The 24,388-nt window shown below is 45.0% G+C and overlaps 1 protein-coding gene across 2 annotated transcripts; it reads left to right on the top strand.

Moving 5' to 3' along the window:
• The first annotated feature begins 2,396 nt into the window (after positions 1–2,396).
• Positions 2,397–23,812, top strand: SERP2 (stress associated endoplasmic reticulum protein family member 2). Of its 2 annotated transcripts, XR_009221086.1 has the most exons (4): positions 2,397–2,528; positions 7,843–7,915; positions 17,402–17,590; positions 23,404–23,812. XR_009221086.1 is itself a non-coding variant. In XM_058547693.1 (3 exons), exons 1-3 carry the CDS (start codon positions 2,445–2,447, stop codon positions 23,442–23,444), a joined length of 198 nt encoding a protein of 65 aa, XP_058403676.1. In that variant the 5' UTR covers positions 2,397–2,444; the 3' UTR covers positions 23,445–23,812. The 2 variants fall into 2 exon arrangements, 1 of the variants encoding a protein (XP_058403676.1); XM_058547693.1 differs by lacking the exon at positions 17,402–17,590.
• Positions 23,813–24,388: the final 576 nt, after the last annotated feature.

Genomic DNA, 24,388 nt, shown 5'->3' with positions numbered 1-24,388 from the left:
CTAGCTAATGGCAGGCTGGAGGCTGAGTAGAGGAAGGCACAGGGTCCACGCTGGAAGGGAAAACCATTCTTAGTAAATAATAGTGATCCTCAAGGCAATAAACAGGCCTGAGACCTGCAGAGGAGCAGATCTGAAAAAAAGAAGCGATACATAAGTAGATGTGATAATATTGTCAATAAATTGAGAAAAGCAAGTGGCAGATATTTGTACAGTATGATTCTGTTTGTTGTTAAAAAGTGAATATACAGGTCGGCTCATATATGAATAAAAAATACTGGAAGGGTAACCTAGAAACTGTGGGAATTAGTGAGAGGGGCAAGGAAAGGGAGACCTTTACTTTACACTTTGCATCTCTTTTCTGTTTGAATGTTTACTGTGAATATACAGCCTATTTATAATTAAAACAAACTAATTTAAAATGTTGTACAAGTGAAGCATAGCAGGAAAAAGGAGTAAAATTGGCCAGTATCAAGCAGGAGACAGGGGTCACGAAATAATTTTTTCCCAAATAAGACAGCTCACCTGAGCCTGTGGGAAGTGTTAAGAACACTTTTCTGCTTACAGACCCAGAGGGAAAACCATTTCTGACTGTATCTTTTCTTTAATGTTCCTCATAGCCAGGTCTGTACTCAACTTAGGCGAGGACCTACCTCCTGCCTCCTCCCCAGGCATCTGGACAAGATCTGAGAGAGGTGAGTCAGGGAGAGGCTCGTTCTGGGCCACACACCACAGCCAGGCTCAGCAAGTGTCTCTGAGGTAGGGATGGTCCCCTTCCCTCCGCACCAAAAACTGTCAATCGTCATTAAAAATATGGGACTAGAGTTGGGCCTGCTTGGTTTGCAGCCCTGTAAGAATGGTGGTGATGTTGGTGGTAATGGTTAAGAAGCCAATGGAAACTAGTTTGGAAACTGAACTGACCTTTACAGCAGAAAAAAAGAATGACCAGACTTTACTAATGGTGCCAGGTGGATTCTGTCTTCTTCTGGATTACCAAAAGCAGCCCCCAAAACAGTCTATATTAAAGCTCGAATGACAAGAAATGGGGAAGAGGGTGAGGAAGAGCTTAGTAAAGGGCCTCCAAAAGAGAGAAGGAGCTCTCCCTAACCTCCCACTGACATAGGGGAATTTTACCCCCACAAAACCCCATAGAAACCCAGCCACAGATGCCTGCAAGGGAAGGACTGGAGTACATTAGGCAAGGCTGATGTAACACACAGCTCCTCTTCTTCACCACCTCCCAGTGCCCCAAATCTTCCGGGCTGAAGTTTCCCCTCTTTCTCTATTCAATCCCTCTGAGTTTCTAAGAGATGACTCCAATCCATTCAGCACAGGGAAGAGTGAGGGACTGAACCCCTTTTCCCCCTGTCCCGGACTAGGCTATCTGTAGGCCCTAACACCAGTGTCTGTGAGTCACCTAAACTCTTCAGTGCTTATCCCTCTGCTGCAGGGAAGCTCCCAATTCAGACCCCTGGGGACAAGGGTGGCTGCAGGAGGCCCAAGCTGCCCCAGGCTGGTAAGGAGCCAAAGCTGGTTAACTATCCAGTTTTGGGCAGTGACCACCAAATCCACCTGGGCGGCAGGCCTAAGACTTGCCTCTATTTCTCACTCAGATGTGTCGCTGGCCCGACTTCCAGACAACCCCCACACTACCAAGGCAACAAGGCCTTTCCCAACTCCATCCCCACACCCCCTCATCCCCATCCCCAGGGAGATCGGCCCTTTCTGCAGCGCTTGAGTGAGGTCCTGCAGCGTGCTTCCCTCGAGCAGGGACCTTCCCCAGACCCCTGACAGGGAGGTTCCTGTGGACCGTCCTCCAGCAGCGCGGGCCCAGTCTGGTCCTTGTTCTACTTGTCTTTTGAGGACCCTCGCGGCGGCCGCCTCCAGTCCAGCCCTCGGCCAGGGGGCAGCGGTGCAGGGGAGACCGTGCGGCCTGGCTTGAAGCGCGGCCGCCCCCATCCTTTCCTGGGCCTTGCTGGGTCCCCGGCTGAGGAACCCCGGATTGGCTGGGCCTCCGCCCCCTATGCGCGCACAAGGCCCGCGGCCGCTGGAACCCTGGGCTCCGCAGCGTTCGGCCGCTGGATCCCGACCCCGCAGGGGCCCTGGGCCCGAGCGGCTCGGTGCGCTTCGCTCCGGCCGCCCGGTGCGGGGAGGACGCGCGGCAGCGCCTGCCTCCGGGCTGCGCTGGTTAGGTAGCTGGGGGGACCGGAAGGATGGCGAGGAAGTAGGAGAGGGTTTCCTGAGATGAAAGATTACTTCCGTCCGGGCTCTGGCCTCTCTCTGGAGCCGGCTCGTTGGGGGTTGGGGAGCGGGGTGCGCGGGGCTCGGGGGCTGCGCTTTGCCACCTGCAGCGCCCGGGGCGGGCGGGACGCGCTCGGCCCTGTCGGGGGCTAACGCGGGGGGATCCTTGCAGGTGGGAGTCGAGAGCATTTCCTAGCGCCCAAGCCATGGTGGCCAAACAGCGGATCCGGATGGCTAACGAGAAGCACAGCAAAAACATCACCCAGAGAGGGAACGTAGCCAAAACCCTGGTAAGGCGGGGGCGGCGCCACTGGCCGCGCGGGGCAGGGCTGGCCGGGCCGGGGCGGGGCGGGCCGGGGCGGGGCCGGCCGGGCGGCGGGCTCAGGGCCCTGCCTCCCCGCTCCTCCGCGCCCCGCCGGCCCTCCTGCGGGTCCCGCAGGGTGGGCGCAGAGAGCAGGCTCAGGGCGGCGTTGACTCCTCGGCGCTCTCGTAGGCCCAGAGGGCCCTGGTTGGTCGTGGCCCCTCTGGGAAGGGCTGCTGGGGCTGCCACGGAGGCGCGCAAAAGCCTCCCCGGGAGAGAATTGAGTCTTTGTTTCTGGGAGACACGGAAAGTCACATCCTTAAGGGAACAGTTAAGCCAACTGCTTGACACGAGGCCCGGAACCTACTAGATGCTAGAAAGTTTGTTGAATGAATGAATGAATGAATGAAAAGGGTAGAGACCATTTATCATCTCCCCCTCCCATGCTTCACTTCCTGTTCTCCATCAGCAACAAACACGCACCCTGATAAGGTTTTCTTTCCAGCCTCTTTGTGATGGTCTCCCTGTATAAGTTGGAAGTGCAGAATGAGATTGAGACCCGTATTTCCCTCCATCTTGCTACCTGCCTCTTCTCCAGTGAGGTCTCTCACCAGTGGACTAAAGTTTAAATGCAACATTCCTCTTGTTCACCCTGTGAATTCACGCTCATCCTGATGGTATGATCTAGAGCTTTAGAGACTAGTTTATTGCCAGGCATTCTGTGCCCCTCACACTGTAGATTAAAGCTTTATAATGACTTTTAAGTAAAATCTGTGCCTTAATGCACAGGGGTTTCTTTTAGCAAATCAAATTATCTTGAACAGAAAATGCCAGGCCTGTGATTTTGGACATTCAGAGGCATGCCTCGGATGAGTTGTTGGGTAGTGCTGGTCTCCAAGTCTGTGAGCAAAGGCGCCTGGAATCTATTATCCCAGACACTTAAGTGGAAGTCCAGCTGAAGCTCGGGGTTTGGCTGGAAAAGCTTGCAGACTTGATGAGGCAATTCCTTTTGGCCAAAGAAATGATGCTGGTTTGATTAACTGAGCAAAAAGCTGGATCTGCAATCATTACACCAGAATTCTTACAAAACCAAGCAGGACTATGGCAGAGAAACCTTAGGATCAAACTCAACTCAGAGCTTGATACACAGCTCCAAGCTTATGTTCTGCTTGAAATTCTCTCATTTGGGAGTTAGATCATTTAGTTGTGATTGGGCAGCAAAATGCCAATGTGCCATTGAATTGGAACTATTTTTCTCATAGATCTATGTTTTCTCTGTTTATTTTTATTCAGGAAAAAAACCTTTACTGTCCAAGTTAACATTGAAAAAACAATTTTTAATTGATGTTAAAGCATTCAGGGGGGCTGGCCCCGTGGCTTAGTGGTTAAGTGCACGTGCTCCGCTAGTGGCGGCCTGGGTTTGGATCCTGGGCACGCACCCACGCACTGCTTCCTCGGCCATGCTGAGGCCATGTCCCACATACAGCAACTGGAAGGATGTGTAACTATGACATACAACTATCTACTGGGGCTTTGAGGGAAAAAAAAAAGGAAGAGAATTGGCAATAGATGTTAGCTCAGAGCTGGTCTTCCTCAGCAAAAAAAGGAGGAGGATTGGCATGGATGTTAGCTCAGGGCTGATCTTCCTCACAAAAAAAATTAAAAAAAAAAAGTAAAAAATAAAGCATTCAGGGTTCTATATTCCTAGAAGATCAGTTCTTCCCAGGATATCATACAGACTAGCTGAGGTACTGAAAATCACTAGTTGTACAGTTCTTTTTTTTTTTTTTTTTGCTGAGGAAGATACATCCTGAGCTAACATCTGTTGCCAATCTTCCTCTTTTTTTTTTTTTTTGCTTGAGGAAGATTAGCTCTGAGCTAACATCTGTACCAGTCTTCCTCTATTTTGTATGTGGAACACCACCACAGCATGGCTGATGAATGGAGTAGGTCTGCGCCAGGGATCCGAACCCTCAAACCCCAGGCCACAGAAGCGGAGCACACAGAACTTTAACCGGCCAGCCCCTGTGCAGTTCTTTTTAATGAACTAAGGAATGAGAATTCAGTTGCCAGCTTATCTGACTGCGGAAGTAACAACAAAGCAGGAAATAATTTGCAGAGCTGTTTTATGCTTTAGGCTTGGTAAACTCTGTGTCTGCCACCTCTAGCTTTTCAAGACCAATAGAAAATGTTTGGGACCTGAAACAAAAATTGTTGGCTCAAAAATAAGAAAAAAAAAAGGAAAAATTGGAGAAAAATCTGTTTAAATATCTAGAAAACATAATCACCTGCAGTTCGACTCAACTTTTAGAGCTACATTCAAATTGTGTTTAATGTACAATGTGAGTGAATTTTAATAGGTTCTGATATACCACGGAGTGGGCCCTTCAAGGGTGCCTGGCGCCTATGAGAGTTTTTAAGTGGTCCCACTAAATTTGTAATGAAAGGTTTCCAAACCAAGCCACGGTGTATGTTTATTTTCCCTTGGTTAGAAAGGCTTTTTGGTTAACTGTGTTGTAAATAGATCAGCTTCCCAAAAGAAAAATGAAATTCTCTTTCAAAAAGAGACACTTTAAATCCTAAATCTCATTTTCCTAATTACAGGTCAAACATGATTATACTTTGAAAGAAGTAACTTGCAAGGAATAACTTGTTCAGGATGAAATTCAATAAATGGGGACATATGAACAGATTCTAACTGAAAATTCAGACTAATCATTTAGAAATAAACTCCTTTAATTGTATGCAGATGCTTCGGTATTTCATTATAAGCTAATAGCTCTGGAGTGAAACAATATTATTCTCCCAGAATGCAGGTAAATCCAAGAAACAGAGAAATAGAATAGTCATATCGTGATTATATAGTAGTAACTTCTCCAGAATGAAGGGGGAATTTACATTTCAGAGTTCTGAGTTACTCCACTAGTGTCTTATTACAGAGAAAGCCATCTCCTGACCTTTTGGAGCCTCAGAAAGTGGCCGACTCCTGTCTGAAATGAACCACGTCACTGCAGGATTCTACTGCTTTTCTTACCTTTCCCAGCGATAGATTCAGGCTTGGGTGAATTGTCCCAATGGGATTGTGCTGGGCACAGCTTCCAAAAAAAGAGTAACTCAGAGCTCTCCAAAGTGGATATATTGGTGTTATGATCAGCCTGCTGTTCTTGAGCTCTCAAAGTCCCCAAATAATATTGAGTCACAATATTTAATGTCATCAAAAAGGTTTTTGTGTTATATGCTCCAAGCTTGCATGCTGATAATTTGTGTTTTTCTACAAAGGAAAACTAAAGGACTCCATTTGGTCTCTGCATTAGACCAATAATTCATTTACAGGCTCCTGAATTCATTTGTTGGCTTTACTGGAGATAGAACTAAACGAATTTTTTATATAGCATTAGTGGGATGACAGCAACAGATTTGGTTTCTGGGCAACTGTGACAAACTGTTAGGAAGTTGGTCAAAGAGAGTGGGGAGGGCTAAATGTCACGCTCTGTGCAGGTAACTTTATTTAATATCTCTATTATTTACTTGATCTGACGTTGACCTGGTCTTAAGTGCCAAAGAATAACACAGTGAAAATGCTGGTTAAAGTTACACAATGATTTAAGACTGATTTTGTCCTTGTCTGGTCAAGAGAACCATCTGTTCCCTTACAGTGCAATCTGCCATCAGGCAAGAGTCGTGGTGGATAGAAGCTTGTCAAGGATGGAGAAGTGAATGGTTCCACTCCTTAGTCAGAGTCTACCTGCCACTGACACTAATCCACATTTCTCTAAGAGAAGTGTGGATTAAAGAGTAAGAGGAATGCAAGGATAACCCCATTACCATTTAGAAAGTACTAATAAAAAAGACAATATCCTTCCTAGACCCTGTCTTTACTCTACCTGACCTAAGACATCATATTTAATGAAGCTTGTCTGCTTATTCTTTCTTTGATGAACATTTATTGAGTATCTACTATGTCTAAGTTCTGTGTCAGACATTGCTACACATTGATGCGTGCGAGAGAGACAGTACCTGCCCTTGGGGGGCCTCCAGTCGAGTGGAGAGACAGACGTTAAACACATTATCACAAGAATAAACGTAGAGATACAAACTGTGATAAATGCTATCAAGAAAAAGTACATCACGATGTAAGGGACAAGTGAGCCCAGTTGAGGTGGAAGAGAGAAGACGCTCTAAGAATGTAAGCTGAGAACCAAAGAATTGTTGCCTTGTCTATAATAAAATGAGCTCTTTAACTTATATTGGCTATAGCCTATTTTTGGCTCATGCTAAGGAGGAAATATGTAATGAGTTCTTTGCTTTTTTCATTCCACCTTCTCCCTTTTTATTTGAGAATTTCACTGCTTTTTCCAATGCCTCTCAGAAAATAGTGTTTTTCCATTGATTATTTGATTTTAAGGACCAAGCCCTACCTGTGAATAGACGTAGAGGGGTTGCAGAGGGCCATTCTCATTATGTCTGTGCTTTTGGTTTGAGAAGAACAGGAGGTGTGCAGGGCTAGATTTCTGTGGGTACAACAGTCCCTTTCTGCTGGCCAGGCAATGCAGAGATTTCTCGAAAGCGTAAGCTTCAGTAAGGTTTAGGAGCTTTATTACAAAATGCTGCTTCCCTCACATCCATTCTCAGTTGCAGTGGTGCTTTTGCTGTTCCAAGGATTTCCACCGCACCAACTTCCCAATTTTTTTTGGCGTGTAGAAGGTTTTGGGAAAACAGCTATGCTCTGTGACCCTACTTGGAATTCACAGATGCAGAAATTAAAGATGAATCTGTTAGTGGAAAACACCCAGGCTCTGTCATGGGGCAGACCTAAATTTGAATCCCAGCTCTTGCTCAAGTTAACAAACTTTGAGCCTCAGCTTCTCAACTACAAAATGCAGATAATAATACTTGCCTTGTATGGAGTTGTGAGTCCTGGAAAGAGTGGGTGTAGACGGCCTCGTATAGTGCCTGGCATACAGTGTGCTTTCAACTAAGGGAAACAATTATTGGTAATATCCTTTTTGGCTCCCAAATCACTGTATTGGTTTATGTATTTATACCCCATCTGTCCCCAGAATATTTAAGACCACTAAGTTCATCGAGTTACAGGAGTACAAATAAGGTTATTAATGAATTTTCCCAAGCCTATCTTGATCTTTTACAATTGACTTTATTCATCTATATCTGCCCACTGGCATTGAGACTGGGTCTGTCTCGTTCACAGTGGTATCCCCAGCCCCTAGTACCATGAATGTAGTACTCAATAAATGTTTCTAGAATGAACAAACCTAATTTTACTTTCTCTCATTCCCTTTTAGAGGCCGCAAGAAGAGAAATATCCTGTGGGACCATGGCTGTTGGCACTGTTTGTTTTTGTTGTCTGTGGCTCAGGTATGGGTTTTTCGCTGACCTTATCTCCTGTGTTCTCCTCTGTCCTTCAAAAACACATATTTTATTCACAAGGTAAATAGACAAAAAAATATATGGGTTGGGGATCAAGATAATCACTGCCTGAAGCCTTAATCTTAATGGGTTTTGATTTAGTTTCTATCCCAGCAGACCAAATATATGAGTAGAGACAGAATTGATACACTATAAAATCTTAATCATGAAATGATTACACTGAGCAATTAAATTGGCTGTAGACACTTTAGAGTTCAGTTAAACCTTTCTGTGAAGACATGGCCTAAAAAGGGCATTTAGAACAGAAAGTAGAGCACCTGTCTGGCTGAGATAAATCCACATTCCAGAGAGAGGGAGAGGCCTTATGCCTTAAGAAGAAGCTCCACCGAGCTCCTAGATAGAACTGGAGCTTTGACCTGAGCCTCAAGGTGCAGTCACCTGATACTGGAAGGTGGCAAGTTCAGAGATACACTCACATGCAAACGCATACATACACAGGGGAAACTTGAGCAAAAAATTGTTTCTAGTTGAATTCTGTTGTTGGGAACCTTGACCTAATTCCTGGTCCCCATGGGTTGGGTCTCTGAAATACTAGAGAATGCAGGTCACTTCTAACAACAAGGCAGACCTTCAGAGCCTCCCATCCTCTATCACCTCACTGAGGGCAGGGAAGGCAAGGAGTTTACATCTGCCTGCAAAGATCTAGGCCTCCCAGGAAGCTATCATTCTGCCCCAATGGCAGGAGACACCCATGACTAAAGATAGATCAGTACCTCTGATCTTGAAGAGATCATTCTCCCAAGGAAACAAAAGCTCTTAGGAGGAAGGAAGGACCTGAAGGACTTGGCATTATTGTTGCTTGAGGCTCAAATATTTTAAAGATGATTTGGTGTTCCAAGATGAGAAGATCTTCCACTCAAAGAAACAAAACTGTATCCCATTCCCAAAGATATGTCCTCGAAGGGGATCTTTTGCCCAATATGGGCATCCCTCATCTTTAACAGAGTTTACCCAACCTCTGCTGGAATACTGCTGAGGGTGGAGTGCTCACGTCTTCAGAATGCCTATGCCCTTTCTGTACAGTTCTAATTCTATTAGAAACGTCTCCCCTCTTTTGAACTACACTGTGCTGTCTTCTCAATAGTTCAGGAGTGGCCTCCTAAAATCACACAGCATGGACTCATTCTCTTCTGAACATCTTGAATCTTCAGATATTTTAAAGATGACTGACTAGTGGTTCCTTCTGCAAACTAAACTTCCCTAGTTCTCTCAACCTGGCCTCATAAGACGTGGTTTCTAGACCCCTCTTCTGGATATACTTCATGACTCTCTTCAAGTATAGCATTTGCAACGGCAGAAGTTGGTCTAGAAGTGATGTGCCTGCTACAGAGGCAGTAGGATTGTCACTGCCCTTGACCTCATCACTCTGCTTCTATTAATATGACCCAGGCTCGCAGTTTCTTTTTAACAGTCACAGCACATCCTAGACTCACATCCAACTAATGGCCAGCCAAGCCCCACCGAGGTCTTCTTCACATCAACTTCCTGCAAGCTTCAGAGATGCATCTACGTATCTCCCTATCCAAAGTTGTCCCCTATCCCCATCATACATTGTTTTTTTAATTCATGGCCCTCATCAACATTTGAAATATATATTTAGTTTGTTTACTTATTATACATTTCCCTCTACTAGGATATACGCTCAGGGAAGGCAGTGTTTATTTTCCACTAAATTTGTAGATCCTAGCAGAGTATTAAGCACATAGTGAGTACTCAATATGGTTGGATAGATGGATGGATGAACAAAGCCAGATATTCCCCATACGGTAGATATTCAGTCAACTTTTTTGAGACCTAATATAAAGCTTCAGGAATTATTCTATTAAAATTTTATTGTTGGTTGTCAGTTGTCTTTCTACAGAGTAGCCATAAAGTCTAGAAACATAGAAGAACATACATAATAAATGGCTTACTGATGTTACATTTTAAATGTACAATATGGTCAGTGAGATTACATGATATATTCAACATATTGTCCTTCATTAGCAATGCATAGTTCAGAGCACTGTACAAAATTGCAATGAATATGGTGTATTAATTGCAGCATTTCCATCACTGCCTGCATATTCATCTGTGATGCAATGCCTCAGATGATCTGTGATCTGTCTCTGATTTTCACCCAAAAACAAAACAAAACAAAAAAACCTGTGCCTTTAGCATGCCCCAGAAAAATCAGTCTATATAAAAAAGTTATCTCCATTTCCAGGCTTTATGGACAGCCTGTAGATTGTTAGATCTTGAACCTCGAGCCTTTTATCTAATTATCTTTCTTTCCCAGCTTTATAGTCTCTGAAAGTATATTATTTCTCCAAGTCACTGATAAAAGTCTAGACTTAGAGAAGCCCACAAAACACAATTAGAGACAACTGTCTTCAGGTTGACCTTGAACTTGTCAGCAAAACTCATGCAAGCAAGTAATCATCGTGTCTTGAGGGTCCCCTGTGTGCCTGGCACTTTGCTGGGCTCTGGAAATACAAATCCCTTCAGGACCCTGCAGGCACTGGGGGAGGCAGATAAAGAAGCTGTCAGTTGTAGCCCAAGGAAAGAATGATATGACAGCAGAGGGCCCAGAGTACTTGGCGAGCACAGATAAGGGACTGTCTTAGACCGTTCAGGCTGCTATAACAAAATACCACAGGCTGGGTGGTTTATAAACATCAGAAATTTATTGCTCACAGTTCTAGATGTTGGAAATCAGATTAGGGTGCCAGCATGGTCAGGTGAGGGCCCTCTTCCTGGTCACAGACTTCTGCTTGTATCCTTATGTGGCAGAAGGGGATAGGGAGCTCTGTGAGGTCTCTTTTATAAGACTACTAATTCTATTCATGAGGCCTCCACCCTCATGACCTAATCCAAAAAGGCCCCACCTTCTCCCACCATCACACTGAGCATTAGGATTCCAACCTGTGAGTTTGGGAGAACACAAACAATCAGACTATAGCAGGGACTTCTAAATCACACTGGACAGAAGAGAAAGTTTCCCAGAGGAGGTGCCATTGGAGCTGAGTTTTGAAGGACAAACAGCCAGACAAAGGGAAGGTTATTCCACATGAGGAAACACTACGTGACAAAGGCGTGGAGGTTTGAGATAATATGCTAGGCTCAAGAATGGCCAAAGCCTAGTCACAGGGACCTGTGAGGTCACCACGCAGCCCGTGTTTTCAAGGACTAAATAGATACAGAGCTGGTATTTTTTTCTTTTTTGGCTTCAAGATACACAGTAACTAGAGCCCTCCCCAGTCTGTGCCCTGAGGTAGCATATGGAAGTGAAAAAGCCAATAGAGTTATTCAGTGTGGCTTGTTTTTCTCAAAGCTGTGCTAGTTCTCAATATCCATCCTCTTCAAAGGACTTAAAAACCTTCTCTAAATGACATTTTAATTAAAATTTTGCCAGGCTTATTGGTCTTTATGGTAGGAACTGTCTCATTCCCCCTTAGGTAAATTGGGACATTTGCTGACAACAATCTTTTGGAACCTTCCCAATCTCCATCAGTTATGTCAGTGATCAAGTACATTGGCTCTGTTATCCTGTCTGTGGGTTTATCTGGGGGCCTGGGATGGGAGCCTGCAGGGCCTGGAGTTTTGGACTTGAAGTGGCCAAGAGGACACACCATGAATTGGCATGCCGCAGCCCCCTGCTTTTGTGTCCAGTGACCTTGTATTGATGCTTCTTTAAATCCTGCTGGTTCAGACCATTTTGCTTTTGTGGAGAGGCTAGACATAACACGGGAGTTGGGTCCTCTTACTTTCTCTCTCCTCTGTTAATGTGCTTCCGTGATCCCTAAGCAATGGGCGTCATCCCTTTTTTAATCAGAACTAAAAATAATCCACCATCACCACCCTTTTTTTTTTGCCAGCTTTAGCATTTTTTTTTTTTTTGCAAGCTTCAGCTCAAGTCGGGTACTATTCTCACAGAAATATGTCACTCTTCTCAGTTTGTCCTTGGTACTGTGCCCTTCCTTCTGTCTTTGTACGTGTCCTTTTCTAAACCAAACATGCCGTGAGAAACACAATAGCTCCTTTAGATCTGTCCCCATTGCCACTTCTCTGGGATTAGTCACGATTCGGTTCGTCTTGCAGAGCCTATGATCCTTCTTGAGTTTCTCCCTTTTTAGGGTCGCAGGCCATAGGCTCCTACCTATCTTTCCTCTACATTTGAGACAATGCGATTTCCTCAAGTCTGGCCATTTCATTATCAGTTCCTGTGCTTTTCGTAGTGAGCCTCTGGGTGCCAGGGTGGCCGAAGCCCCTTATCACTGTCCTCTCTCTCGCCTCTGTTCCAGTTTTGTAATCCAAAAGTAGAAAGACCCTCCACATCTCCTGTCCGACTGTCTGTTTATAGCATGCACAGCAGCATCCTCATGCCTGCTCTTGTTTGTTATGCTCACACAAAATGCACTGGAGCTTCTGGCAGGATTTCCACACCTCCTCAGACACCTGTCACTTTCTATTGGGTCTCTTTTCTCTGAACAACATGTACTCATAAGCCAGGCGCAAGTCCCGTTTCACAAGTCCCCATGATACCTGCAAGGTCATTTGCCCTCTCTGAGTTCATGTTGTTGGTTATTCATATTTGGTATATTTTTATGCAGACAAGAAAAATGTGAACTCTTCTCATGTTAATGAAGATGTTGATCATTGATCTGATTCTCTTGAAAGACTCACCCACTTTCATTTCCTTACTCTATACACCCACTGTTCCAACTGATGACTGGTTGGCTGAAGTGCTGCTTTTAGAAGTAGTGTCAGTGGACCGAGGTAAATAAATATTCAGGTCAGGCAAGTGATAAGGAATGCACATTTTATCTGTTTTCCTAGCTATGCTCTGAGAAAGAATTAAGGCTGGTAAAATGTTGACATTTAGGTATATGCTCACTTATTTGGTCACCCTTCCTCCATTTTATGTGGCAAGTTAACAAACCTCTGAGAGGTTATAGGACCCTTTATTATGGGGAGTGACGTGTCACAGCAAACTCTCTACCCCTTGCTTCCCAGCTTCCTTCCAGTGGCCTTCCTCATTCTCCACACATGCCTTTCGTGCCTGTGGTGCTGATAAGAGCAAGATAAAGAAAGGAAGAGGAACGGGGCCAGGAGTGAGGTTACAGAGCACAGGCCTCAAGAGATCCCTGGCACAAGCACGCACCCAGGGAATGCCCACCCCCTCGCTGGGCAATCAGATAAGAGCTCCAGACCTCCTGGGGCTGCCCTGAGGTCCCCCAGATCCAAGTCCAGCCCTGGTACATGGTTGTAACTGCTAATACCTGACCCTGCGGGGAGACAGCTGGAGGAGGTTATCTGAATACACCTCCCTTCAGAGTAAGCAAATTCCCACTTTCCATGATTGCAAAAGTTCTCTTAGGCAAGAAACTTCTTTGAAACCTGACCAGTTGGCACTAACAGGATAAGAGGCCTTAGAAGAGAGGATAGTTTCGGAATCTGCCAAATGTGGGTTCAAAGCCTGGATTCACTATTTACCGGCTGAATAACCTTGGACAAGTTATTTACTCTGTATTGATTTCCTTATCCATCAAACAGGGATAATAGCAGCCCCTCCAAAGGTTGTCCTGGCATTGAATGGTTCCAGGGATGTGAGTACAGCCCACAGCAAACTTGAAACCTGCAGATCCAGTCACCACCCCTCTTTCCCTGTAGCCCCCGTGGAGAATAGTGGCACCGTAGATGGGACTGGAGTGCCATTGGGGTTCTTAAGCTGCCATTCCCCTTTCATCCAGCCAGGCTGTGCCTTTAATTGGCAGGCTCAGCCAGTCACGTTGGCCTTGATCTTTCAGGAAGCGGTAGGCCCTGCCTCTTCACACCAAGGATAAGTGTGAGCAATTTAGGTGATAACACTCTGGGTTGGTGAGACTATTTTCCCATGGTAAAGCATCAAAATCTTTCAGATCTCCCCACGCACGAGAAAGGAAGCACCCACATGCAGACTGAAATCGGTGAATAGGGGTTTATACTTTACGTTGAATATCAGAAATAAAATGTAAGTTTCATTTCCTTAAAGCAACCTGAGTACACCACTGTTTTGCTATAAAAGTTTTCTATGTGAGATACAAAATCTTTGGGAACAGTGTGTTCTTTGAGACACGATGTTATCCAGATAGGACATCTCGGGGCCAGATCGTGCTTTGTTTTGTTTAATTTGTAACCAGTTTTATTGTTATTAATATTGTATACATTCTGTTGGAAATCTAACACCTGTTTCTCAGTCAAACACCTGTTATAGGTCCCCTCAGATGTTTATTCCAATAGGCCAGGAACTTCTCTTGTTCAAGTCTTGGCCTGGAACTATGTTTTGCTTCAGCCTTTCTAACTGGTTGCATTTGTCTGTACTTGATCTCCTGGGACCCCAGATCCTCAATGAAGTCCAAAGGATGTAAGCACCTCCCTTAGAGACTTGGCCGTTTTTTCTCTCTCCTTTTGATAAAAACATTATCTTCCATTTCTGCAAGCAGTGGGACCTCTTTCCAGATAAGCAGCTTCTCCTGGCTCTCTCGGTCCCCAGTTTCAAAGCCTGCCTCTTTGGAGAACTGTTGGATAGCTTCTGAAGAGTGCTGGTTTTTAATCTTGAGACTCAGAGATAAGCGTGACCCGGAATGTCTGTCTGAGACAGCAAAGATGCTGTCACACAGATATGCCAACTGCTATCTTCACGAGACACTTGCGGTCTCTATGCACTTCCTCAGACCCCTAAAGAAGCTGCTCTCCGCTGTTTGTGCCCAGAGCCCTCGCCCCTGGTTTTTTCTCCGCCTTTTGTCCTCAGCTCTTTTAAGAGCCTTATGGAGAAGGATTCCAAGGCCACACCAAAGCTCTGTGGGAAAGCCTGCTACAGTTGTCTGTCATAAACGTGGTATTGACAGCAGGGTCACATGCTCGTCGTTGCTATCCCTGGCCTGACCTTTTTATAATGTTAGTGCCGCAGTGTTCACAGAACTTCTGTCTTCAGCATTTTCAACTTTCCTCTTTGACTAGAATGCCTCCCGGACTCAGTGAAATTAGGTCTTTTCCTTAACATGTTAGCTGTTCAGACAATTTGGTTCTTTAGTCAGCATATACATGTTTCTTGTGATCCCGTAGCATTATTTACCTTTTCTGAGCCCTGGTGTGATACTGTACCTTGACAGGAAGCAGCAATCTGAGTAAAGCACTCTTTGCAACATGGTTGTATCCTTCTCCATCCTTACCCCTCGTGGAGGTTTCAACTGGAATTAATGGAGTCACCATTTAATTCCCATCATCCTTTGATTCCCAGAGGGAAACTCTGCATACCAGCCATGCCCCAGCTCCCTCCCTCAGATTGTTTCTCCCTCATGGATTCCTAATTTCAATTTGACATCTCTCTCTCTGGCCAAGCCTGATATTCGTTTCCTAATTAGAGATTATGAGGATTTTCATGGTTACTGAAGCCTGGGTATTCCTGAAACTGATTAGTTTATATCCCCCATCAAAGGGAAACCTCTAGGGTAATAGGATTAACTAGTGACTGTTATTGTCTTCATCATTTTCTGTATTTTCCAATTTTTTTCAGTGAGCATATATTACTTTTATAATCAGAAAAAATTAAGTGTATTTTAACAACAAGACATCTAGACTAGTTGTTTTTAGTCTTTTTTTAAAGCAGCAGAACTCTGTTCAAATCTTAAAGGGAAACAAATGAAAGAGTGGCTGTTCTGGTTGAAGTGGGCTCTGTGCGTGTGTGTATGTATGTGTGTATATGTGTTTGTGTATATGTGTGTGTTTGTGTGCGTGTGTGTGTATGTGTGTGTGTGTATAGATGGTACCTCTTGTATTGCTGGATAGTCTGATTTTTTCATCCCCAGAAAGGAATACACGTCTGGACTCTCTTTGTCCATCAGATAGGAAATTGTGTCTCGTTGAGAGCTGGCCTCTGTTACTACGGAGTTAATGCCTTTTAGCAAAAAGCCCTCTAGGTTTATTTGGCACCATCAGTTGTGAGTAGCTGTTCTGTGTCTGGGCAGGGACATCCCTTTTGTCTATCAGTTAACAGACTGTACTCTTCTCCTGTATCCTCCAGGAACTCTGCCTGCAGGGGCTGGGGCAGGGGAGTAGGGAGAGAGAGAGAACGTGTCACGGACAGGTCCGTTTTTCAGGACAGCCTATTCAGCACAGATATGAAGAAGTGATTCCCTGAGATGTTCTTGGCTGGGCCTGAACTCCTCGCCTTCTCCCAGCCTCATGCTTCAGGTCTCCCCATTTCTGGAAGGGCCAACACTCCTACCCTCCCTAGGACTGGCTGTTTTTGTTAAGGATGGTGTGGAAGAGGGAAAGGACTAAGTCACATGTGTGCCAACTCCAGGGCCAGCCTCCCTGGGTTTGAAACCCGGCTCTGCCACCTACTAGCCACGTGGCCTTGTCCAAGTTACTTACACCCACTCCAACCTCAGTTGTTCCATTCTTAAAAGGGATAGTATGTGTTCCTAACTCCTAGGGTCCTCATGAAAATTAATGCCGAGGATTAGATGAGACAATGCATGTCAAATGTTTAGTGGAGTCACGGTAATGGTTTTATAAATGTTTGTTGTTATTGTCATTATATTGGTGGCCCTTAGTCACACTGTCTCCCCACCTTTCAGCCTCCCTGGCAAGGTTCTGACCAAGATGCTGAATGCTTCCAATAACATTTTGACCTTTCTGGTGACTTTGCTTTGTAATGGTGAGAAAACTCGTGGTAGAGGAGCATAGCTCTGAGATACTGAGGAATTTATGTGAGCCCCAGCTCCCACCTAGACAGGTCAAGGCCAGAGTTTGTCAGCCAGAGGTCAATGGTGTCACCTCTGCAGGGGCAGCTGTAGCCTCTTCTCTATTTCTAGAAAGAACGCTTTGTAAACTAGCCGATGGGGGTGAGCAGGATCTGTTCATACAACTATTTTGACTATCATTTCTTGAGTACTTATTTTAATGCCAGGCCCTACACATCCATTTTCTCTTCTAGTCACACCATCCCTACAAAGAAGCTACTCATTTGTCCAGATCACGAAACTGAGGCTCATAGAGGAAGTCAGCCAGCATCCCATAGCTAAAGTGTGCAAGAGCAAGTACCTAGGCCTAAACTCCAAGCCTGTCTGCTTTCTATTACCCTGGATCCTTCTCTCTTACCATTTCCCCAAAAGTACTGTGGAGCAGGAGGTTTCCACCAACTTGAGGACTTTAGTACATGACTGCATATTGAAAAGAACTCCTGTTAAAACATCACCTACTTTCCCTGCTAGAAAAAGTGCATTGTCCAGAGGTTCCAGCTGTGCAGCCATCCTGGATCTGCTCCCAGATGGATAAAGCCGTGACCCAGCCACGGGCTGCTTTTTGACTGGGCCACTGGGCACCAGATCTACTTACTCTTTTCTGGACACTTGCTCCAGGACACATTTGAATTCACCATGTTTGCAGGTTGACCACATAAACACTGGCCTTTCCTGGAGACCACCAGAACTATCTGGAAATTGTGACACCTAGAGGGAGTCACACCCCCCGAGATTGGCAAATGGGATGTTTGAGGAACTGCTCTGGAACTCCTGCCTCAGGATCTGAGATGGACAATGTGGAGAAGATGTCTCATCAGCCATTGGCTCCCTCAAGGTGACTGCAGCCTTGCTTATTATGTGCTACCCTCTGCCCTGTGCCCCTTGGTGTATGATCTCCTTCTCAGAAGAGTAATTCTGCTGCCTGCCATTTTAATGTGGAGACGGAGCATCACATTCTTTGCTAATAATATCCCTTCTTTTGATGGTGCCTTTCTGCCCTCACCTGCCCCTGGCATCTCTCTCTTCTTCCTCTTCTCCATCTCTGGAGAAGCTATGAGAAACACTACCAGAAAATGGTGTCTTGCCCTTAACTTTCCTTGTGCTGGTTCTTTTAGAGAGCTTAATGACGCACCTTTGCAATGTCTTATCTCCTAACATTTCTACTTGTCTCTCACGGGGCCCACACTATTTTTACCAGCTTTTTCATTTTTTTTTAAATGAAAAATAAAGTTGTGTAATTTCTAGAGCTGTTTTATCCTCCTAAAGTATATTCCTCTGGCCTGTCTTAATCTCTCTTCTCAGCAACTCCCTTGATCTCACTTATCATCAACTATTTTCAATAAGAGTAGCTTTCTGAAGCCCCCTATCATCTGGCAGGGTTCCAGCTTTCTAGCATTTTCCTAGGGGATCCACTTCTGACATCCCTGTGTCCTTCTGGCACTCCCGATTAGCTGGGGTAGGTCAGTCCCCAGGTAATAGTGGGTTGGGATGACACAGTCCCAGGCCTTAAGGACTTTGCTTTTCCTCCAAGGACTGAGCTCTTGTGACATTTGAATCTAAAGTTAGCCGTTTGATGCTGACTCTTTTGGTTTGCAAAGTAATCAATTGAGGTTTTTAAAATATATTTTCTCCATCCTCTTCACAATTATTTACCTTTCATTCCTTCAATAAATATTTACTGAGGACCTACTATGTGCCCATTGCTGAGCTAGGCCCAGGAGTAGAGCAAAATCTTCCAAGGGCCCTGCTCTCCTGGAGCTTACAGTCCGGTGGGGAAGCAAGACTGTAATCAAGTAATCATGCTAAAACATGTAAAATTTCAGCCATGAAAGTGTCTGAAGGAGAGGCACGTAGGGCTATGAAAGCATATAATGCAAAGGACTGTTATACTCTGGATAAGTGGTTCTCAAAGTGTGGTCCTCGGACCAGCAGCCTCAGTGTCACCTGTCAACTAGTTAGAAACAAACACATTCTCATTTCCCACCCCAGACCCACAGGATTAGAAACTCTGGGGTGGGGTCCAGCATCTATGTTTTCAAACGATCTCAGGAGACTGTGATACACACTCAAGTTTGAGAACTCTTGCTTCAGATGATCAAAGAAGGCCTCTCTGAAGAAATAACTTTTGAATTATGAAGGAAAACTAGGCAATAGGGTAGGGTGGGGGAAGTATTTCAGACAGAAAGAATGGCATGTGTAAAAGCCCTGTAGTAAGAGCAGACAGCTTTTGAAAACATGAGGGAGTACCCCACAAGAGGAGAGTGATACAAGATGAGTCTGGAGAGGTTGACAGGGGCTGGGATATGCAGGTCATGGTGGCCTCACCAAGTTTTGGGCAATAGGAAGTTTTTGATGTGCTTTTTAAACATAGGAGTGACATGATATTATATGTTTTTATTTAAAGAATAATTCTAGCTACACTGTGGAGAAAGGATTGAAGAGGAGCAAGAGTAGACCAGTTGGAGGTCATTACAGGGGTCAGGGGAAAGATTATGGTAACTTGGACTAGGGTGGTTTCTGGGGAGATGGAAAGAAAAGTAAATAATCACAAGATTCTTAGGTAAAGTCCCAAGTCTTGGTCATCAATTGGAGGTGTCCAGGATGACTCTGGCATTTTTGATTTACATGTCACATTGGAGGATAGTGATACCAAGTTTGGCAGTGGGAAGAGATCATGAGAAGATCTTGTTGAGTTTGAGGTGCCTTTGAGCCACATAAGTGTGAATTTCAATTATATGGTAGAAGGTATGGGTCTAGAGTTCTAAGGAGATATCAGGGCTGGCAATACATGTTGGTGAATCATCAAAAGCTAAGTGGCAACTGAAATTGTGGGCCAGAATGAGATTGCTCAGGGAGAAAGAATGTAATGATGAGAAGAAAGTCAGAATCCTCATTGAGGAACGTCAACATTCTTGTTGGTCAGGTGGAGTTAGGATGACCCCCATACAACACGTTTAGTGTAAAGAGTCAAAGAGAAGGAGGAAAACTGGAAACTAGGAGAATGTAGTGTCACAGAGGCCAAGGGAAGAGAGAGTTTCAAGGAGGGAGTGCTTAGCGATGGCGAGTAGAGGAATAAGACAAAAGGTGGCTGAAGAACGCCTGTTGGATTAAGTGACAAGGAAAGTCATTTGTAGCTTTAGCAAGAGATATTTTAATGGAGAGAAGAAAGCAGAAGCCAGAATGAGGTGGATTGAGGTGGGAATGGAGGGTAAGGGAATGGAGAAAGTCTAGGCAGCTTTTTGGAAATGATTGTCAAGAGGAGGAGAGGGCACCTGTTGATGAGATGTGGAGTCAGCAGGATTGTTCTGGTTTGTTTATTTTTGTGAGTGGTTCTTGCCTGTTAGAGCCTAAAGATTTCATTGAAAAGGGATGAATAAAGAGAGATGTGGCCATCCAGGATCCTAATCGCAGATGGGAAAGTGCAGGAGCTCGTGGATTCTGTAGTTCCTGCTCTAGCCTGGATTTTTCTGAACCTCTGTGACAGCCCAAGGCCAGATCCCCTGACCTGGAATGCCTGCCTTCCCTCCCTTTCTTGGCATCTCTCCTCCTTGCTGTCTCGCCTGCCCACAGCCCCTTCCTGCAGCCGCTCAGCTGTTTTCTCAGCTTTGTTCACCCACTGTTAAGTTATTAACTTGTCAGGGTCTAGACTCCCCACTTCCTTTCCCACTTTGAACCCACTGTTGGCTCTCTTCCTGTTCGCCGCCTCGGAAAGTCGCATTTGGAAGCCAGAGCTACTCTGCAGGTCATTACTGGCAGGCACACAGACTTACAATTAATATAATTGGTATAGGATGTTGAAGCCTTCTTAAAGACATTGCTATGACTGAAAAAGGAATATTAAATGCAACCATCTCTCCATTATCTTAGATGTGGAGGCAGATGGTAAACTTAAAAGACTTTCTTCAAAGTAATTTCTCCAAAAGGGTTCAATTTTAAAGGGTCACCCGTAAACATGTTAAGGACCTTCAGATTTTTACATGTTAATTCATGGATTCAATCAGGGTCAGGAATGATATTTAGTTAGTTTTTACAGCAGACTCAGAAGTAGGTAAGTTGTTTTCATATAAGTGTTGCTACTCTGAGACAAGCAAATTTTGTCCAAGATTCTTTAGAAAAATTTGCAGCAGTTCCTTAAAAGGAATTGAGTGGTTTTATCATTACCTAGCACTTTTGAAGTCATGCATTAACTTAATGGGTGTGATGGTCTAAGGCGCAGACTGTTTCCTGTTCGCTGACCTACATTCTGCTGATAATGATTTCTTGTCTAAGGATAAAATGGAGAAATAACATTTTTGAGCATCTATTATGGGCAGATCTTTTACTGATGTCATCATATTTGTTCCTTGCAATCCTTTGAGGTACATATTATCTACAGTTTTAGAAATAGAGAAATCAGAGCTCAGAGCTGTTTAGTAAATTCCCAAAGTTCACTGCTCTAGGGAGTGGCAGGTATACTTGCGGTCTTGTCTTCACACTCATCCAGGAGAAGCCGCCGTCTTTGCTGTAATAATAGTAATAATGGCAATAGCTCCCATGCCTTCAATCCCCGTTGTGTGAAGAGACTTCATGTATGTCGTATCGTATCTAACAACACTGCAAGTACTGTGGTCTTCATTGTGTAGAAGAGGAAACAGGCTCAAAGAGGTTATTTGCCCAATCGCACAGCTATTCAGTGAACTATGATGCAAACTCAATTCCATCTCATCCTAACACTGAACTCTAAAGTAAGCTTGTATGTCAAGATTAGGGATATTTCCCTGATCCCATGAACAAAGCCTGAAGTGTGCTGGATGTAAATATCTTTTTCCTAATGTTGTTGAACATACAGCTGCCTCTCAGCACTCCTGTTGGGCCAGAATACAGAATGTTTATTTAATTTTTATTCCTCACCAGCCTTGGGAGGGCAGGACAGAAACATCAGCTATTTCTGCAAGCTTATACGTTTCGGTAAGGTACTATCACATCCATCTAGCAACTTCTCCTGTCAAGACCCACCCAAAAGCCCAGAATAAGCCAAGAAAACCTCTGAGTGCAACCAGAATTAAATATCACCGGTTGTTGGATTAACTCCTTTGCTCTATCTAGAGAGGGGTCCCTCCGACGTTCACACAGAACTGGTTTACTCTCATTTTAGCCATAATTCTAACAGACCTTGTTTCCAGCTTAGTTTGCAGCAGCATAATGGAAGAGAGCCCACTGCAGATTGGTGTAGACACCAGAGATGTGACCAGAGATAAGAATAATTAAGAAAATAAATGATAAGAAGCAGAAATGAGAGCCCAGAAGTACAGCCGACCAGAACTATTTTGGTGTCAGATCGAACAGTGCAGCCTCCATGAAAATGTTAGAGCAGTCTTATCAATTACTGATTTTCATTCTGGTCACACTGAACATTCATGAAAAGTTAACATTACATCATGTTTGGTGTATATCCAATTTAGGAAAGTTGTGATGTGTGCAGTGTTATTTTAGAAAAAACAAAATAAAACAAAAAATGCATTAGTGCTTTATCTACCCTTCAAATCTAGCTGTCCGAGAAAGATTCCTCAGGCCCTCTGTGTTCTTTATCTTTGTACCCCGGAAGCACAGTGCCTGGCACAGAGCATGTACTCACTAACGTGAGATGACGAAATGTCAAACAACTTGTTTCCCGAGGGTTCTGGGTAGCCTGATTTACTGTGGTCACTTAGGAAGCTGCATTCCTGGGTATATTCCAGGATGACTTTATGAAGGAGAGAAGAGGTAAGCCCCCCTGAGAGCTCAGTGTTTATTCTGTTTTTACACATGATTAAATGAGGTGATACCCAGCTTCTCCTCAAAAAAAATCATTCCATACATGGTAGTTGCTATTATCATCATTACCATCATCTGCATCAAGATTGACCAATATTGCCCGATGGGGAGGATGTAAAAAAGAAGTTGAGACCTTCCTCTCCTGGTCCCTTTAAACCCAATAGATAGAACCAGGCTGGGAGCCATCTAACCAGCTTTTACCAAAATAAGTGGGGGGGTCCCAGAAATTCTCTGTGGGCTTACAGGCTACCCACCCACTCCGCGTACCAGGAAGGAGGTCCACTTAGTGAAGACTGAGCCTTGAATAAATCAGTCGTGCTCTTGATGAGAGACAGCCACATTGCAGAACGTTACAGGCAGCCAGAAGATGCGCTTGCACGAAGGGTTATCGGCAGCCAAGTGCCCCGCATCATGCTTCTGCTCCCAGCACCTGGCCTGCCTTCCCAGCTCAGGGGCTGCTTGTTTTCCAGGTCACGGCCATTTTGAAAAGGCGGCTTCACTGACCTGTTAAATGAGTGCAGTGCCTGCACGGAAGCCTGTACCCCTCTCCCCAGCAGCAGCAGACCAGTTCTGGGAATGGGGGCCAAATCTCTCAGCCCCTGAGGGATTTCTGGCCTTAATTCCTGGTGGAATTAGCAGGAATTATCCATAAATCCCTGAGGCATCCATCAGCAGACAGAGCAAGGCTGCCTCTTTTAAGAAGTTCACTGACCTCTTGTTAACTTAACTCCTTGTTAGGAAATATCTAATCAGCTGTGTGCTAACATGTCAAGGGCCCAGGGGTCAGCAGAAGCAGGGTTGGGTTTCCAGCTGTGTGCTGTCTGGTATCTGAGCTGTTGTGTTTTCCTCTTGCAGCTATCTTTCAGATCATTCAGAGCATAAGGATGGGCATGTGAGAGGCCCGGGGATTTGCCACTGCCCCCTCCCGCCGGAGGCTAGAGGACCACTTAAGCTCTTAGCCGGGTATCTGTGGGAAGCAAACCAGCCACACAGAATAGAAAAAAGGCTCCCTCGATTGTTCCCTGATCACTCCATCGTGGATGTCAGACCAAATTGCCTCTCACAGGACATCTTGGTACATCCGTGTTCTCAAGCGGAAAGGACATTTTGCTTTTCTGTTGGCAGAATCGGGAGCTCCCGGGTGTCTGGGTTTCTCCCTCCGTTTCACTAATGTCTGCACGTGGCCCTGAGTTATCACTGGTTTACTTTCTATGGATACAGTCTCTCCTCCACTGGGAATTGGTTTTACAAATAAATGTCTTTGTTCAACCTTATGCCATGTGTGGGTTACAGTGAGAAAACTGAAGTGAAAAGAATGTCAGAATAGCTCCAGGGGGTTGGGGGCGGGTGGGGAAACTTGATTATGTAATTGGGAAAGGGTCAGGGAATCTGTGGCTGGGGAACCAGAGCTAGATTTACCCGGCAGGGCCCTGGCCAACCCTGGAGGTCTTTGCCTGAAATGAAGCGCTGGGTGGCTCTAATGATCTTGGGTTTTCCACACACTTGACGACTTTTTTGGGGGGGTGGGGGGGTGAGAGATGGGGGGAGGTCTTTTTTTCAATCCAAAAAAGGCCCGTACAATGTGTGTTAAGGTCCAATTAGCCGTTACCTCCTCTGTGGTCTGTCTCTGGGCTTGGCTCAGCAGACGTCTGAGGCCTCTTTATGAAACCCTCCAACCTCAAGGCCCAGCCCTGCCCTAATAGAGAGCACTGGGTAGGCAGGAGTTCCACTTTATTTGGGGTGGTCAGCTGGGGGATGGGTGGGTGAGACCCAAGACTGGTGGGGGGAACCCTCCTCTCCCTGGCCAGCCTTCCCCACAGACTCTCAAAGTGTGGTCTGC

Source organism: Diceros bicornis, chromosome 9, assembly GCF_020826845.1.
Source record: "Diceros bicornis minor isolate mBicDic1 chromosome 9, mDicBic1.mat.cur, whole genome shotgun sequence".
Classification (NCBI taxonomy): domain Eukaryota; kingdom Metazoa; phylum Chordata; class Mammalia; order Perissodactyla; family Rhinocerotidae; genus Diceros; species Diceros bicornis.
The sequence above is the reverse complement of the archived record's forward strand: the minus strand, read 5'-3'. Positions and strand labels throughout refer to the sequence as shown.

Bases quoted from the DNA above. Each gene is read 5' to 3' on its own strand.
- SERP2 (XM_058547693.1), top strand. From the start codon at position 2,445: ATGGTGGCCAAACAGCGGATCCGGATGGCTAACGAGAAGCACAGCAAA. The intron at 2,529-7,842 runs GTAAGGCGGGGG...ATTCCCTTTTAG, and splicing joins GGAACGTAGCCAAAACCCTG to AGGCCGCAAGAAGAGAAATA. The intron at 7,916-23,403 runs GTATGGGTTTTT...TTCCTCTTGCAG, and splicing joins TTTTGTTGTCTGTGGCTCAG to CTATCTTTCAGATCATTCAG.